The sequence below is a fragment of the Balaenoptera ricei genome, chromosome 5, assembly GCF_028023285.1.
Source record: "Balaenoptera ricei isolate mBalRic1 chromosome 5, mBalRic1.hap2, whole genome shotgun sequence".
NCBI lineage: Eukaryota > Metazoa > Chordata > Mammalia > Artiodactyla > Balaenopteridae > Balaenoptera > Balaenoptera ricei.
This window is the reverse complement of record NC_082643.1, coordinates 143217548-143234162: the sequence shown is the minus strand read 5'-3', so window position 1 is coordinate 143234162 and position 16615 is coordinate 143217548. Positions and strand designations below refer to the sequence as shown.

The window sequence follows — 16615 nt, the reverse complement described above, 5'->3', positions numbered from 1 at the left end:
GTGTGATGGGGAGTGCCTGCCCCCCCCTTCTTGGGCCCCACGGCCCGTGCCTGGTGGATATGTGTGGACAGAGGCTGACTTCTGGCTGACAGACCCTAGAATCTAGGACTCCTTTGAGAGAATCAGGGGTTTGGCCGCCTGGATACAGAGCCCAGGGCCCTCCTGTGGGCAAGCTCTCTCTGCAGCAGCTCTGCTCAGGTGCCAGTGGAACCCACAGATTGAAGCAAATTAAACGTCAGCACTTGGGCTGGGCTCGAAGGCCAGTCGACAACACATTAACATTTGCCTTTCCAAGAAGCCATCTTTGCACTGGGCACTTGGGAGAGAGCCAGGCAGAGGGAAAGGCAGGAGCCGTGCGCAGGATCTCCCCCAGCCCCTGGGTCTCCTGCTGCAGCAGGACGGCAGCCGGGAGCTTCTGCCAGGGCCTCACCCTGTCCCATCCCAGCCTCAGGCCTTTCCCCAGCCAGGCCGGGCCCTTCTCTCTTTCCTGGCATCGTCCTTTGCCCTCTCCGCAGCATAAATCTCAATGCCCTCACTCAAGGGTGCAAGAAACATTGTTTATTTTGTAGAAATCAAATTAAACTTCATCTCCCATCTTCTGAGCTGAGAAAAGTCACCCTGGGCACCATTGGGGCCTGGGGGCTGGTGCTCAGCCCTGAGTGGGGACCCTGGGGCACAGCCAGGCCCCACCCTCAGGGACAAGCTGTGTGATAGTGCAGGATTCTGGGTGCCCAGGACTGGTTCTTCCCCAAGCCTCAAGCAGCAGAGTGAAGACCCACTAACGGCCCCAGCATTGCCACTGGAGCCTACTCCATCCCCGAGCCCCCTCCTCAGCTCCAGCTCCCACGGTGCTGCAGGGACCACTGTGTGGTCCTCCCCCAGCTCTGTCCTTAGACAGGCATAAACCTCTGCTTAGCCACCTTGGGACCACCCGGGCCTCACACCCTCGCCGCCTCACCTCGCGGGGCCAGTCTGGGGGCAGGGCCGGTGGGCGGGAGGGATGACCCCACCGGAAGCTGGCTTCAGCTCCCCGGGCGAGGGTGGAGACCCTCTGCTGTCCGTCCCAGGACAAGCTGTGCGCACCAGGCTGGGCGCGTCTCCTCTCCAGCGCTGGGCCTCCTAAGCACTGGGTCAGTGCCCCGCCTGGACCTCGCTGCCCCCCACCAGGCGGTCCTCTGGGACACGGGCGTTCCTCTTTTTGCCGCAGCTCAGCCTGGCCCGGGGAGGACTCGGAGGACGCGCGGGGGTGGGCAACGGGGAGGACACTCGGGTATCGAGGCCGAGGACAGTCCCAGACCTGCCGCGGGCCACGCCTCCTGCTTTGGCGTCTCCCGGGCTCCGATTAAACAGGCTCTGCCACGTGACCCTCTCGGAGCCAATCGCAGCGGCCTGATCCGGCACGCGCTGATTGGCTCAGGCCGTCCAGGGCGGGGGCGGGGGCGGGGCGGGGGACGCCAGGGGTCCGCGCGTGGCCCAGACGCCTCGACTTAGCACCCAGGTCTAGTGGCACTGTGCTGGGTCCTGCCTTGAGGCCCTTCCATCCTCCGGGCCACGCAGATGTTGACCGACACTGGCAGGCATTGCAGCAGCCCGAGCCCATCCCCAGTCCCGCCCCCAGCTCGGCCCCTCAGCCTGGCTTCCCGCATCCCGCCTCCGATCCCGCCCCCAGCCGAGCCCCCCGGCTTGAGCTCCCCTCCCAAATCCCGCCTCCAGTCCCAGCCCAGCCCGCCCCCCCAATCCCGTCTCCGATCCCGCCCCAGGTCCCGCCCCCCAGCCTGTCTCCCACCCCCGCCCCAGTCCTGTCCAAGCCGGGCTCCCCAGTTCGACCCCCTCAACCCCGCCCCTCGGCCCGAGCGCGAGCCCGGCTCCAAGAGACCCACCCTTCACCCGAGACGCTACCCCTCCTTTCGGACCTGACGGGAACCGGCTGAGGCAGGAGTGGAGCAGGTTCTCAATTGGGTGGACACGTGGCCCAGACCCAGGGTTCACCGAGCCCCGCTGGCTGCGATTGTGGACGGCAGGATTGTCTAGCTGCGGATTAGCACAACTAGACAAAATGGTCCTTTATTGCCGCATCTTTAAAAATGTGTCCGACAGCCTTGATGGTTAAGTGGCTGGTGACGCGTACAGCTGGGCGGGTGCAGGGCGCCTGAGAGGAGAGACGACAAATCCTAGCAGAGCGCTGCCCCGGGCTGGCTGCCCGCAGGGACCAGGGCGAGGCCCCGCCTGCCCGCGCAGCGGAGGACGTCTCTGGGGGGCCAAGTATCAAAGCGTGCTCTGCTTTGTCAAAACAGAGTTAACTGTTCTGAAAGGAAGGAGGCTCTGTGAAGAGGCAGTGTGGTCCTCAAGCAAGCCCAGGGGCAAGGGCACGGCAGGCGGAGTCCCCGTGCCACTGTGAAATGCTCAGCTGGCTCCTGCCTCAGGGCTCTACCTGGAATGCTCTCCCTCCCGAGGCCCACGGGGCTCCCTCCTTTCTTCGTTGGGGCCTGTCTGCACATGCCACCTCCTCGGAGGTGAAATAGCTACCCTACCATCCTCTCTGCCCCCTTATCCTGCTCCATTTCCTGCACGGAAGAAACCACCACCTGACTTATTATGTGTTTATCATCTGGCCACTGGAACAATCAGTCCCAGGAGGAAGGGACCTCAATTACCCCCGGTGCCTAGAACAGAGCTCTGCACAGCATGGGGGCTCGGCAAGCCTGACGTGAACGAGTGCCTCTCCCTGGAGTCCTGGGACCGGGCACCCAAGGGGTCTGCCCCACCAGGCACTGAGGAAGGGCTGGCTGGGGTCCCAAGGGAAGGCGATCCAGGTCGCCGGCACACCTGGCTCCTTGCTCAAGACTCAGATGAGTCCAGGCCAGGCTGGGGGTGGGGGTGGGGGGGGTGGAGACTGATGATGGGGGCTGTTTGGGGTGCCCTCCTAAGAGCAGCTACGCTGGGGGCGGTGGCTCGCAGATCCCAAAGCCAGAATTGGCTACAAAGGCTTCTGTCCAAGTTCTGAGGCAGAGGCAAAGGGGCAATGGGTCCAGGGCAGTATTCTGGGCACAGCTCGGTGGGGAGGGGAAGAGGAATGGGGGTGGGGAGGGGGACAAGTGTGTCCTTTCTGTTTGCTGAGACTGGGCAGGTTCTGCTGGAAGGCTCCCGTGCGTTCTCAGCCAGCAGTGTAAGGAAGGTCACAGATAACCACTTTCCTGGAGAGAGGCCCCCAGAAATGGAGGTCAAACAAGGCCTTTCTGGGGACACAAGTGGCCGTGGCATCTCGGGGTGGGGTCAGGGTACCCCGGGCCAGGCTTCAGAGCCAGCAGGTCCCACGGGCACCTCGTCAGGCCTCAGCCTCGACAGGCAGGCGTGGGACACAGAGGCCTCCCTGAGGGCACAGGGAGGAGGGATGGCCACCACCAGACAGACAACAGGCAGGACCCCCAGGGCTGAGCCTCAGCTCCCCGCTGGGCCCAAGGTGTGGCCAGCACAGTGGGACCTGGGCCCCAGGGCCCGGTATAGCTGTGGGGCAGGACAGGCCTGGGGTGGGGCCTGTGCTGCAGGCGGGAGACTTGGGGGGAGGGGGCGCTGAGGAAGGGGCCGGGCTGCATTTCAGGGGGAGATGACTCTGGCCGGGACTACCTTAGGGACAAAGGGCGGCGGGGAGCCCCTGCAGCGGCCCCAGCGAAAGGGGAAGGTGTTCCCATCTGGCCGGGTGCGGGGGCTAGTGGGGGTCGTCCGACAGGGCCCAAAGGGTGTGCATCCCGGCGGGCTCTGGCCTTCCCGCCATGACCCCGGCTGCACCCTCCACCCGCATCGCCTCCCAGGGAAATCAGGGCTCCGGAGGGAATGGCCGCACGCATTAAATCACTGTGGTGTTTATTGGCTGTGATTCCATCCAGAGAGAACACACGCAGCGGCCCCCGACATGCAGGAGGAAGCGCAGGCGCCGGGACAGACGGACAGAGGACATCCACGGTCTACACTAAGCTCGGCTGCTCGGGCGCCCCACGCGCTGGGGACGAGATGCGGGGTTTCTACGAGACGACGCCCTGTCTGCTCAGAGCTGGCTTTTTAAAGTGTGAAAACAGGCATTTAAAAAAGACGAGGAACCGGGAGGTGTCGGGGCGCAGCGCGGACGGCGGGGGATGGTGGGGGTGGGCGCCAGGGGTCGGTATTGCAGTCTAGTCGTTATGGCTTCTCTAAGGAGCTGGGGAGGGCCGCGCCCCTGACCCGCGACACTGGACACGATGAACTTTTGATGTGGACAGAAAGGGCCCCAGGGACCGAGGTGATGGGCTTTCTGTCGAGATAAAACTCCTCAAATACAAAAGACCTCATTTACCTGAGATTCGACATATTGTGATGCAAATTACACAAGGGCAGAGGCCACGGGGACGCTGGGAGGCCCGCGGTCGTTTCCGTCCAACCGGGCGGGCTCTGCGGCTGGGACGACACCCTCGGGGGCCTGCAGGGCGCGGGGGCGGCCTTCCGCGCCACGCCCTCCTGCCTGTGCACAGCGCTCGGCCCACAGGGCTCTGGGCCTCCTCCCCGGTTCTGGGTGAAGGTGTGGGTGTTCGGAGGGTGAGGGCAGGGCGTCCCCCGAGCAGCCTCGGAGGGGACGGGAGGTGCCAACCAGGGAGGAGAGTGGGCCGGGCTCAGCTGGGCTCACGGACGCCGAAGAGCTTGAGCGACAGGGGTGTGTGAGGGACGGGGGTCTGAGCGTGTCCCCCTAAGCCTATCGCTTTCTCTCCCTTCCTGGAGAAGAGAACAGGCCCCAGCAGTCCTAAGAAGCAAAGCCTTCCCGAGGGGGGGGCCGAGGAGGGAGCGGGAGGACAGACACAGGTGGACGAGGAAGGGAAGGGGTGCAGATGGAGAGCGGTGGACGGCAGATTCAGCAACCCGGGCGTCGGTGCGGGGTAGGACTTGGGGTCCAGGCTGACCCCGGGGGGTTGAGCCCCAGACGCCAGCCCCAACCCCGGCCTCACGACCGCGCCGCCTACTTATGGCTGTGCTCCCGAGGGTGGGCCCGACAGGCGCCCACGACGCAGGGCCGGCCCTTTTGGTGTCCCTGGCCAGGGGCCCTGCTGGGTGGGCGGTGAAGGGAGGAGCGAGAAGGGGCTTCCCAGGCTCTGGGGTAGGTCCAATCCACCCGCTGCCGGAGGAGCCCGGAGGCTAGTCCCCGGGGCCTGCAGCCCGGACCGCGGGGGCCGTGGGGGGCCGGGCGCCCCTCCCTCGGAGGCGGTGGCGATGGCGGTGCGGGGATGGGGCGAGAGGCGGGCGGAGGCTCCCGAGGCTTGAGGGGGCCAGGCGCGGACAGACCTAGGGCTATGGCTTATATTGGCGTTGGGGGGCTGCACGCTGCTCCCGACATCCCTTCAGGCGCCTCCGCGCAGGGCAGGACGGGGGTGGGCGAGGGGGCGGGGCTCCGGGCTCCTGTCCAGCTCCAGGGGCGTTACTTCTTGAATATGTCCTGCAGCGGCCCGGGCAGGTACTTGATGACCGTGTCCAGGATGCTCTCCTCCTCCTCCTCCGGCTCGTCCCCGCAGCCCGGCGGGATGGCCTTCTTGGGCCGCGTCAGGCTGCCCTCCGAGTTGGCCTCCATGGCGGCCTGGGCCTCGGCCTCGCGCTCCTCCTTCTTCTTGATGCCGTACTGCGGGGGACAGGGCGGGCGGGGTCAGACGGGCAGGTCCCGGACCCGGGTCCCAGCCCCGGGAGGGGCGCTCTCGGGACCCGGGCGGGCTAGACCCACCCTGCGTTTGCGGGATCGGCCGAGGGGCCTCTGGAGGCAGCACCTGCGGCTGAGAAAGGCGTGTGCGGGAGCGGACGACCACCAAGACCCCCGGCAGGAGGGGTCCCCACCCCGGAGGCTGCCTGGAGGGGCGGGGAGACCCCCTCGGAGAAGGCGGGGGCGACGCCGGGAGCCTGGACGGGGGACCCCGCTGAGGGTGAAACTGCGGGGGGGGGGGGGGGAAAGGACGAAAGTCGCGTTTCTCCGTGGGGGCGGGGCGCTGAGGCCGTGACCCCGCCCTCACGCGGTCCCGCCTTCCGGGGAAGTGGGCGCAGTCCTCAGCCCGCCTTGGGCTGTGGTCCCGGAGCGGAGGGAGCCGGGGCGGAACGCCTGCCCACAGCGGTGGAGAAGCCGGTGTTCTGTGGCTGGCGGGCCCCACGCAGCCCAGATCCTCGGTCCGGCGACACGTGGCCACACCCTCCTGCCTGGCCAAGTATCCCCGGATGCCACCAAGACCCCAGTCCCTGGAGGGTCACTCTGCATGCTCCGTGTCCGGCGGTCACTTCCAGGTGGATGTCCTGGAACCCCATCTAGGTGTGCCCTCAGCAACACCCCTGGGCACCGCTGAGCGCCCCCAATTCTGGTTTCCTGCGTGTGTCTCTGCCCTGAGCCCTCTCCCAAATCTCCCCTCAGCAGTGGATTGAATGGTGTCCCCCCAAAATTCATGTCACCTGGAACCTCAGAATGTGACCTTATTTGGAAATAGGGTCTTTGCAGATATAATTAAGGTAAGAATAGAGATGAGCTCTTCCTGGGCCCTAAATCCAAAGAGAGTTTCCCTGTAAGAGAAAGAAAAGGATACACAGAGTAGAAGATGAAAACGGAGAAAGGGTTCGGAACGACGTTGTCACAAGCCAAGGACACAAGCACTGCCGGAAGCCCCCAGAAACTAGAAGAGAGAAGAATTCTCCCCCTCAGGTTTCAGAGGGAGCACAGCCCTGCTGACATCTTGATTTTGGACTTCTAGCCTCCAGAACCGAGGAAATAAATTTCTAGGAGACGAACCCCCACCTCCGCCAGGCCCATCAGCACCCTCACCAGCCCTCCCGGATGAACAGAGCCCTGATGGCGTGTGAGCCTGCGGTCATGCGGCCATGAGACACGGGAAACACCTCCTGCCTTAGGGCTGGTGGGAACCAGGTGGGACCAAGCTGGCCTGGTGTGTTGCGGGGCAGGTCGCCCATCTGGTGGGCAGAGCTCAGGACCCGCCCAGGCTGGGGAGAGGGGTGCCCCTTGGCCAGGTCTGAGGTCCTGGCTTACACATTAGGGAATGTCTGGGCGCAGAAGCATTGATGAGGGTAAAGAGGAAGCACTGGGGAGCACGTGGGTGTCAGCGATGGTCGATTATCAATTACTGACAGGCTGCAGACTCCTCCTGGGAAGCACACAGCGCAGGATTGCTGGCCCTGGGGAGGATCCCCCATGCCCGGTCATCTCTCCTCACCAGCCCCTCCTGAAGGAAGCGGTGGGCTCTGCTTCTGGTGCTCGTGGCAGGTGTGTGTGGGGGGGTGTGGAGGGGAAGGGCACCCTGGCCCTCCAAGAAGACCCTTCCCTCTGTTTCCAGACTTGGGGGTTGGGGGCTGGCTGTGTCCTACTCCCCAGCTTACTGAGGGAAACCTCGGCACCCACCTCCTCCCTCAAGGCTGCGGATGGCTTCAGGCATGGGGGGGGGGGGCAAGGCCCACGTTCAGCAGAGTCTGAGAGAGGGAAGCCATGCTCTTGGCCCACCGGTGACCAGAGCGCAGCCGGGGTCCCCTCAGCCACTGAGGAGGGAGGGAGGAGGGTTTGTCTACCCTTCTTCAGCAGGGGCCTTAGGCAGCCTGAAGGCCCCCCTGCACCGTGAACAAGAGCCAGGAGCGGGGAAAGGGTCTCCATGCGGGGTGGGGGGCGTAGGGCACCGGAGTATATTCTGAGCAGCGGCACGCTGCCCAGAGGGCCTCCCCACTGAGCACCGTCAGGTCAGCTCAGGGCAGAGAGTGCGACAAGCCGACCGGACTGCAGCCACTCGGGTGGACTGGCCCTAGGAGCATGGCCCTCCTCCAGGGTCACCACACCTGCCGCGACCCCCTCACCATGGGGAGCTGTGGTGGCCGAAGCCCACACACACTCACAGCAAAGGTGCACATGCTCAGGGAAACACACGGCGCTGGCGGAACGGGCGGGTGACAATGGCACACACGTAAGGGCGGGAACGTGCAGTATATGGTCAAGCAGAGGGACCTCCCTGACTCGGGGTTGGGAAGGGACCTGTGTCAGGGTCTTCCCCTCTAGGGTCCAGGAAGGAGACTCCAGGCCCCAACCCAGTCGCTCCCCTGAGGCTCAAGATCATTCCGAGGCTAACGCCACTCTGGGCAAACCTGAGGGCCGCCTTACTCTCTGGGGTCCCTCCCAGAGCCTGGCTCTGATGTGGTCTGGCTGAGAGCCGGTTTGGACACCCCCCATCCTCCTCAACCACTGAGATGGCAGGGCCCCACCGCACACCCTGTGGCCGGGAGGGAGCCCAAGGCGGCCAGCACCCTGGGCAATGCGGTGCTCGTTACTGGTGAGAATCCGTATGTGCCCACACCTGTTATTCTCAGCACAAACCTGGGGTGTGGGGGCCGGATCGACTCGGACCCACCAGCTCGGCGCTGGCTTGAGGATGGTTGTGGCTCGAGGCTGCGGAACGTGGGCAGCTGGAAGCACCAAACCTGGCAGTGCGTGCGCAAACCAGAAGGTGGGTATGCAAATCAGGAAGAGCGTATGCAATTGACGCAGGTGGGCCAGCCTCCCCTCCCACCTGGACCCGCGCAGCGCCAGCCGGCGCGTGAGATGGTAAGTCCCGAATGCAGACGAGATCGCCTGGGGAGCCAGGCGCCCAGACGACGCGTGACCCCGGCCTGGCCCCTCGGCCCCCATCTGATGGACCCCCCCCCGACCCGATGGGGCCCTGTACGGCGCAGCTCGATGGGATCCCGTGCCATGCAGCTCGGCACCCTCTTCTCTGACCAGACATGAGGTCTGGGGGTGGGTGGGGAGACACAGCACCAGGAGAGGGCTGGAAGAAGTGGGTCTGGAGCCCCCGGGCCAGCGAGGGCCACTGGGGGAGCCACACCTGAAGGCCAGGGTTCCCACCTGTGGGGAGCAGGAGGGCAGTAGGGGGTTGCCTAAGCATGCCGGGTGGAGAAGGGCTCTGAGGACACGGGTGTCCGGTGGACTTCGCGGGGGCAGGGCCTGGGGGCGTGGGGAGGGGTCGGGGTCGGTGGGCAGGGGCGCCATGCGCTGAGCTCCCCTCAGAGTCAGGACCGCCGGGGCTAGGCGGGTGCTCTGGCCTGCACCCTGCACTGCCAGGGAAGCCTCTCCTCCCACTCTGAGCGCCGTCCACTTCTGGGGGGACCTGGGGCTCCTGGGGCTCCTGGGGCTCCAGCGTCCAGAATGCGGCAGACCTGTCCTGAGCCGCCTCTGACCCACGAGTGGGGGCAGCTCACCATCGCCCTCTTCCCTGCACACCCCCAGGCCTGGCCCAGTGGCTACCGCCTTGGTTAGCTCTGCAGTCACCCAGGAAAGGCCCCCACCCGGCGGACTCAGCTCTGTGGTGGCCGGGGGGGCCCCGGCAGGCGTCTGTGTGCTCCCCAACGCACCCCACACCGTCCCTGCAGGCCGCCCTCCAGGAACGGGCCCTGGCCCGCTAGTCCCGCCTAACCCCGTGACAGCAGGAGAACTGCTCTGGCAGGGCCGGTGAGGAAACCTGCGCCCAGCCAGTGTGTGGGGCGGGGGCCAGCTCTGACCCCTGCCCTGGCCACTGGACTCAGCAGACACCACCCCGCCCCCTGGGCGGGCCAGATCAGACCCTGGCTGTGCACACGAAGCAGGCCCCAGGCACGGTGGGGTGAGGCCTGCCGCTGCAGCTGGTGGTGCCATGGCGGGTCTGGGGGTTGGCGGGGGTGAGGAGCAGCCTGGGGCCTATGGAGGCGGTTCAGAAGCGAAGGTGCTCACCCACCCAATGCGGGTCCCAGATGGCGGGGTGCTCGTCTGGGGAAGCAGGACCCCTGCCCAGGGGACCCACGGGGCACAGGCTGGAGGGCCCTGGGGCTCTGCCAAGGGGTGCAGCCTTCCATGTGGCCGCCCCGGAAGCTGGGGTCCTGAGGACAGGGGAGCACATGATCCATCGCCTGCCCCTGGCTGGCGGGTGGGGGTGGGTGAGGGTCACCCTGCCCCCGGGCCTCACACGGAGCTGCAGGACCTCAGGTGCCCTCAGGGTGGGGCACATCCCCACTTCCACTGGGACTCACTCTGTGACCTTTAAGTCCCACTAGATGTCTCTGAGGAAGAAGAGGACCCTGGAGCTGATGCTTATTCACTCACTCATCACTCACTCATTCATTCATTCACACACTCACTCATTCACTCATTCATTCACACACTCATTCACTCACTCATTCACTCATCATTCACTCATTCATTCATTCATTCACACACTCATTCACTCATTCATTCACACACTCATACTCTCATTCATTCATTCACACACTCATTCACTCACTCATTCTCTCATTCATTCATTCACTCATCACTCATTCATTCATTCATTCACTCACTGCTAGCTCAGCATCCAAGCGCCAAGTGCAGGCAGTCAAAGCTCCTGCCCTCCCCGTGAGGGAAGGACAATGAACAGCACACAAGTAAAAAGCATGAGTGCGTCAGATGAAGGCAGGTGCAGAGCAAAATAAAACAGGAAAGGAGGGGGAGGGGGCGGGGAGGGAGGAGCCTCAGGGAGCTCCAGAGAGAAGCAGTCACGCAAAGGCCCTGCGGCAGTGGGAGCCCCGTTGGGGTGGTTGGGGGGGAAGAGGTCACTGCACACGTAGGGCTGGGGCCCTGGGAGAAATGGGGGCCACTGGCGGGTCTGGAAAGAGGAGGGACAGAAGGGCCTTTGCTATTAAAGGCAAAACGAGCGGAGTGTGTAATGAACAGAAACCCACACCGTCAGCGCCCGCCCCCACCCACACCCTGGCTGAGCCTTGGCCCCGATCTACATGCATACCTGAGCCCCTGGATAGTTCCCGAGGCTTGGGGCAGGGGCTCACTGGGCACCTGGCTCAGAAGGGGGGAGACTGGGGAAGCCATGCCCACAGTGCCACACCCCCAGGGGGCTCCGACCTGGCCACACATTGTGACCTGTTTTGGGGGCTCGAGGGCTGGGACAAATAAGCTCACCCCCCAGGATTCCCCACTAGGTGTCCACCTGGGGCAAAGCCATGGCTGGCAGGCTGGCTGAACACAGACGGACAGTGGACAGATGGTCCTCCCCATCCTTCCCCCCGCATCGCTCAGTCTCTGTCCCTCCCTCGCGGCTACCCCCCATTACTCCCCTCTCAGAAGACACTCTGCCTGGGCGGCTCTCAGTCTGTCTCTGTCTCTCTTTCTCTCTGCCTCTCTGTTTCTGTCTGTATCTCTGTCTCTGTCTCTCTATCCTCTGACTCCCCCCAGCCCTGTCCTCCATTTCCGGATGGCTACGCTGCTGTCCCCCAGCACAGCCTGAGTGGGGTCTGGCTGTCTCTGCTGTCTGATCCATGGTGCGCACTTCCTGGCTCTTCCGCAAACAGCTCAAAAAGCCTCGAGTCCTCAACTCAGGACGGCAGCAGGGCTGGTCCTGGGGGTGGGGAGCTCACAAGCTGCCATCCCAGCGAAATCAACTCGAACTTTCTGCAGGTCCCAGGAAAGGTGTCCAGTGATCAGTGGGGGGACATCAGGGTGAGTGGCCCCCACGCCCCCATCAATGTGGGGGACCCCTCAGAGACCTGCAGGCGCCCCGCCTGTGCCCCCGCCTCAGCTTCTGCGTCAGGCTGAGGTGCTGAGACACCAAGTAGGTGGGAGGGTTCTGCGGCCTGAGCCGTCCCGCCCCGAAGCCTGGGCATCTTGGCTGGTCCCCCTAGGGCTGGGGACTGTGGAGATGCCCTCGGGAGGCCCGACCGCCCCCCACCTGGCCCCCTACCCACAGATTTCATCCCCAGTGTCTGGGAGCGCTTCCCTCGGGCCCAGAGACGGGGTGTCGGGGTGAGGGGCCAGGACAGAAGCAAGCGAAGCAGCATCCCCCAAACTGAGTTCCCCACCTGGGCCCCAGGACCCAGTGACTGGAATCGAGCACCTTCGATGGAGGGGCCTGGCCTGTGCCGGGCCAAGGGTGGCGGGCGAGCCCCGAGATGGTGTGGACCTTGGGAGGCCACGTGGCTCAGGGACGCCCTGGGCTCCTAGGGAGGGCTCCTCTCCTCCACCTGGCGCCCAGCCCAGCCCACCCCGGACAAGGCCAGAGCTGCTGCCCCACACTTGCCCTCTCCCGGCCTCTCCAGCGCTTCTGACCCAGGCGCTGGATGGGCAACTGAGGCTGGGCAGTGGACATGCCCCTGGGGCACAGCCCACCCGTGGCCTAGCTGCCGACTCAGCCTCGTACACCCGCCCCTGCTCTGGGCCTCGGTTTCCGCACCTGGGACGATGCTCTCACTGCCCTCACACAGAGGGGAAGGTCGCCCAGATGGTTCTGGAAAAGGTCGTGGCCTCCAGCTTGCAGCCAGCCCCCAGCCAGACCTCACAGCTCACAGACCCGCTCCCCCAACACCCTGTCTGAGGCCCACCCAGGGGTGGTGAGGTGCCTCCCCCGCCCATGACGACTCACCCACCCAGGGCCTGCCTGTGGGCCAGCCCCTGACTGCCCTGCCGCTCCCCTCCGGGCGGGCCTCCCCTCCGGGTCCTTTGGGGCAGTCCCGGGGCTCAGCAACAGGAAGGGCTGGGTTAGGGTTGACCCCGTCTAAGGAGCCCGGGAGGACGGGACCGGGTCCCTGCCGTCAGGGCCAGGAAGGACTTGGGGCCCCACAGAGTGGGCCCCAGTCCCGGTGAGCCCGTGTGGCAGACGTGGACCCTGGGGGGCGGTGCCCTCAGCTGCCTGTTCCCCTCCCACTGGACCACCCCCAAGGTCTGTCCTAGAGCCGCAAGGAGGGAGGGGCAGCCGGAGGCCCTCGTCTGGCAGCACCCGGTCCGCGCGGCGCAGGGGCCGTCCTCGTCCTCGCGCCCACCTTGTCGCGGATGCCCTGGCGCATGGCCTCGCGCTCCGCCTCCATCCTGGCGCACTTGGCCTTGCGCTCCGCCTCTTCTTGCCGCAGCGCTTCCTGCCGCTCCTCCTCCCTCTTGGCGGCGTCGGGGTCCTTCTCCTCGTCACCCCCGAGCATCTTCCCCATGTCCTTGGTGGCCCCTGGGCACAGGAAGGCGGGAGTCAGGCCAGGCCCGCCCTGTCCCGGCCCCACTCCCGTCCCGCCCAGCTCCCCCCGCGCAGCAGGGCAGCGGCCTCAGGCTGTGCTTGTAAGGGGGGCTCAACTGCACACGCAGGCCTCTGTGCTGCGGCTGTGTGTGCGGCGGTGCGTCTGTGCGAGCTCCGGGGGTGGAGCGTGTGTCTGTCGGTGTCTGTGGGTGGCTGTGTGTGGTCGGTGTCTGTGGGTGGCTGTGTGTGTGTGTGTGTGTCTGTCGGTGTCTGTGGGTAGCTGTGTGTGTGTGTGTGTGTGTGTCCGTCGGTGTCTGTGGGTGGCTGTGTGTGTGTGTGTGTGTGTGTGTCTGTCGGTGTCTGTGGGTGGCTGTGTGTGTGTGTCCGCTCTGGGCCCGGAATGCAGCCGAGGCTCAGCCTCTCGAGGTGGCAGCATGGCTGGGCGAACGGCTGTGTGGGCTGAGGCGCGGGGGACAGGCGACAGGCGTCTGGCGGGCTCTCGGCCACTGTGTAGGGCTGGGCGCCGGCCTTGGCCCAGAACTGCTGGCAGCTGCATGTGGCAGCACCAAGGCCATAATTTCTCTGCCTCGCCAGCCCCACTTTCCTCGTGAGCTCCTGATTCACAGGCGACAACAAACACCTCCCCGGATGCTCTCTCCGGCTCGGCCCCCGGGACAGAGATGCATAATTACAGCCTCAGAGCGTGGTCCTGGCCCGCGGCGGCCCCAGCCCCGCTGCACCCGGATGCACGGGCATCATGGGGAGGGGAGCGCAGTGGTTAGCGCTGCGGATCAGCCGATCTCAGCCCCTGCGGCCAGTCCCCCAGAAGCGCCCCGCACACACCCACACACGGCCGACAGGCGTGAAGCCAGCGCCCCGTCACCCCTGCACACCCCCTGGGAACCAGCCACGCTCCTGAGGGGACCCCGGGCCGGGTTGCTGCCCTGTGCCCGCCGTCCTGTCCCCCGCCTCTCCAGCCACCGGTCTCTGCAGGTCCTGCCTCTGTCCTCTCATCCCGTGATGGTCCCTCCCAAGCGCGGCCCAGGGCTAGTTGAGTCCACGCCTCGGGAACAAGCCGCGAGGTGGGTGGGTGGGTGCTGACACCACCACCCCTCTACACCCATATCCAGGGGTGCCCCCTTCCCCGCCCTGGCTTCGAGGCCCGACTCTGTCCTGCCCGCTTCTCTCGGAGTCTCCACTGCGCTGTCCTCCGCGCTCCAGGGACTCCTGTTCTGTTCTGAGGCTGCACAGGTCCGTGCTGCACGGAACCTGGAGAGACTCCCTGCCCTGCAGACACCTGCACCAATGCTGCATCTGCCGGTTCCTCGGGAGTGACCCCCTCCCCCCGTGTGGGCAGAGGGAGCCATTTGGTGGGAAGGCGGCAACTTCTGGTTGAGTGCTCTGGGCTGAAAACTGGACCTCCGTCGGGCCGGGCCATGCCTGCACCACGTGGGTCTTCCTAGCTGCCGAAACTACTACAGGGTCGCAGGGTAGTTGCCACCACAGACTGTAGGGACGGGGAGCCCGCCTGGACGGGGCTCGGCCGACGGCGCAGATACAGACGCTAACAGAAAACCAAGAGCCTCGCGTCAGTTTCCACCCACATCTGCAGAATTCTGCGAAGGAGATTTCAAGCCAGTGGCTCAAGGAAACTGGTCACGAGCAGGGCTGCTGATACACTGTCTCATCGCTCCCTGGACGAGGGGCCGGCATCTCCCCGCCCCTGGGGCTGCCGTCCCCGGCAGGCGGTGGGGGAAGCAGGAGCGAGCCCCAGTCCGTTAGCAACGGCAACCTTCCCAGCCTCCCTGGCCGGGGGGGCCCCCCACAGCTTCGGCGGGCAGCTTTCACGCAAATCTCCCCCCTTGAACGAGCTCGTTCCCGCTAAAGTGAGAGTGACTGATAGCTCTTTCTCCCCCCGGAAAGTCCTGGCATCTTAAGGCAGACGTGGGTGAACCAGTCTCGTCTACATCTCTGTCCCAAGAGGGAAAGTGGGTGGAGGCTGGGGTGGGGGCTGGAGGGGCCTCCCTGCCTGGGTGGTCTGGGTCCCCAGACCTGCTCCTCCAACGAGCTGTGCGGGCTCTGGGCCTAGTGATCCAACAGGCGTTCACTGGGCCCCCGCTGTGTGCTGAGCTCTGCACACCAGGAGCCGCACCCCGGACCAGGGGCCTGGCCCTGCCCCCACCGGAGCGCTGCGCTGGCGCCCAGGAGGCGGAGAGGGCGCGGGGGGAGCTACCCCAGCGCGCGGAGGGGACGCTGGAGGCCGGACGGTCTCTCCACGGCCGGGGCGGGGCACCAACGCTCACTCTACGGCGGCGTGGATGCCCGAAATCGGCACGGACGCTGCGGGCCCTCCCCCGCGGCCCCGCCCTTCACCCGACCCCGCCTCCGCACGCGGCCCCCGCACCGTCCCCACCCGGTGCCCAAGGCTGGACCGCCAGCCGCAGCCCAAGCCTCCCGAATCCCAGGCGGGGGTCCCGCAGCCGGCCGCGCCGGCCACGTAGGGGTGTGGGCACAGGGGCTGACCCCCCCCCCCCCCTGCCCTGGCCCTTCTCGCAGCCTCAGCTTGCCGGTGACTAGCGGGGAGGGGAGCGCCGGGGCGGGGGCGGGGGTCCCAGCCCTCCTTGACAGTCAGACAAAGCCCCGGGGACGACCTCAGTGCAGGAGGAGGTGGCGGCACCTTTCTAACGCTGGAGCAGGTCCCACACTTGGGTGCGGGGTGCGGGTTACGCAGAAACCCAACAGCTAGAGAGAGCTTTCTAGAACAGCGTCCGCGGGGTGCCCGCACAGGAGGAGACGGGGTCTGCCCGCACCGCGGCCTGTGGACGGTGGACAGGGGCTGGCCCGGGCCTGCCCTGGCCTCCGCCTGCCGCAGCTCTGCCCGGTCCCTCCGTCCACGGCCCCCCGGTCCTCCTCCCTCCCTGACGTAATACCCACCGCGACCCTGTAGGAGATGAAGGTTTTCAGATTTCTCTGCAGGCCCGCGGTGGGGGGAGGCGGGGCGGGCGGCGACGTGGAGTGAGGGGCTGCGACGTCCCTACCTTGGGGCCTTTGCACCTGCCGTTCTTCCTGGTGCTGAATTCCCGAACCGCCTCCTACTTGCTCCCAACCCAGGGTCTTTCTAGACAGGTTTTCCTGGGACTCCTTGTGCGCACTGGTGGCCCCTGTGGTCAAAACCCTTCTCAGCATTCACCACCTTGGCTGCATCCGATTACGCTACCTCATACGTGATGGAAACGATGTCCATTTAAACAGTACGTAAATTAAAGCTGATCTCTAAAACTTCATTTTGAAATAATTTTAGGTTTACAGAAGAGTCACGCAGGTAGTCCAAGGGCTCCTGAACGCCAGTGGCCACCATCTCCCCGTGTTAACCCTGGTACGTTCATCAAAGCGAAAATAACCTACACTGTGCTGTCAGCCAAACCGCAGGCTGTATTCAGATGTCACCACTTTTTCCACTAATGTCCTTTTTCTGTTCCAGGATCCAATCCAGGGTACCATGTTGCATTTAGACTAAAGTCAATTTTTTAAAAGAGAAAAATACTTTTTAAACTTGAAATAAAACTATGGGAAAAATTATGAAATTTAATGAAAAACTAAAAAACACCTAAGTA

The 16615-nt window shown here is 65.1% G+C and overlaps 1 protein-coding gene across 2 annotated transcripts in view; it reads right to left on the bottom strand.

Annotated features, from left to right (window-relative positions):
* Window positions 1-3876: 3876 nt before the first annotated feature.
* Window positions 3877-16615, bottom strand: part of CPLX1 (complexin 1) — a 39186-nt gene continuing 26447 nt past the window's right edge. For both annotated transcript variants that reach the window (XM_059924303.1, XM_059924304.1), the window contains exons 3-4: window positions 12820-12995; window positions 3877-5635 (exon numbers count right to left, since the gene is read on the bottom strand). In XM_059924303.1, coding sequence (XP_059780286.1) covers window positions 5438-5635; window positions 12820-12995 — 374 coding nt within the window. In that variant the 3' untranslated portion in view covers window positions 3877-5437. The remainder of the gene's footprint in view (window positions 5636-12819; window positions 12996-16615) is intronic.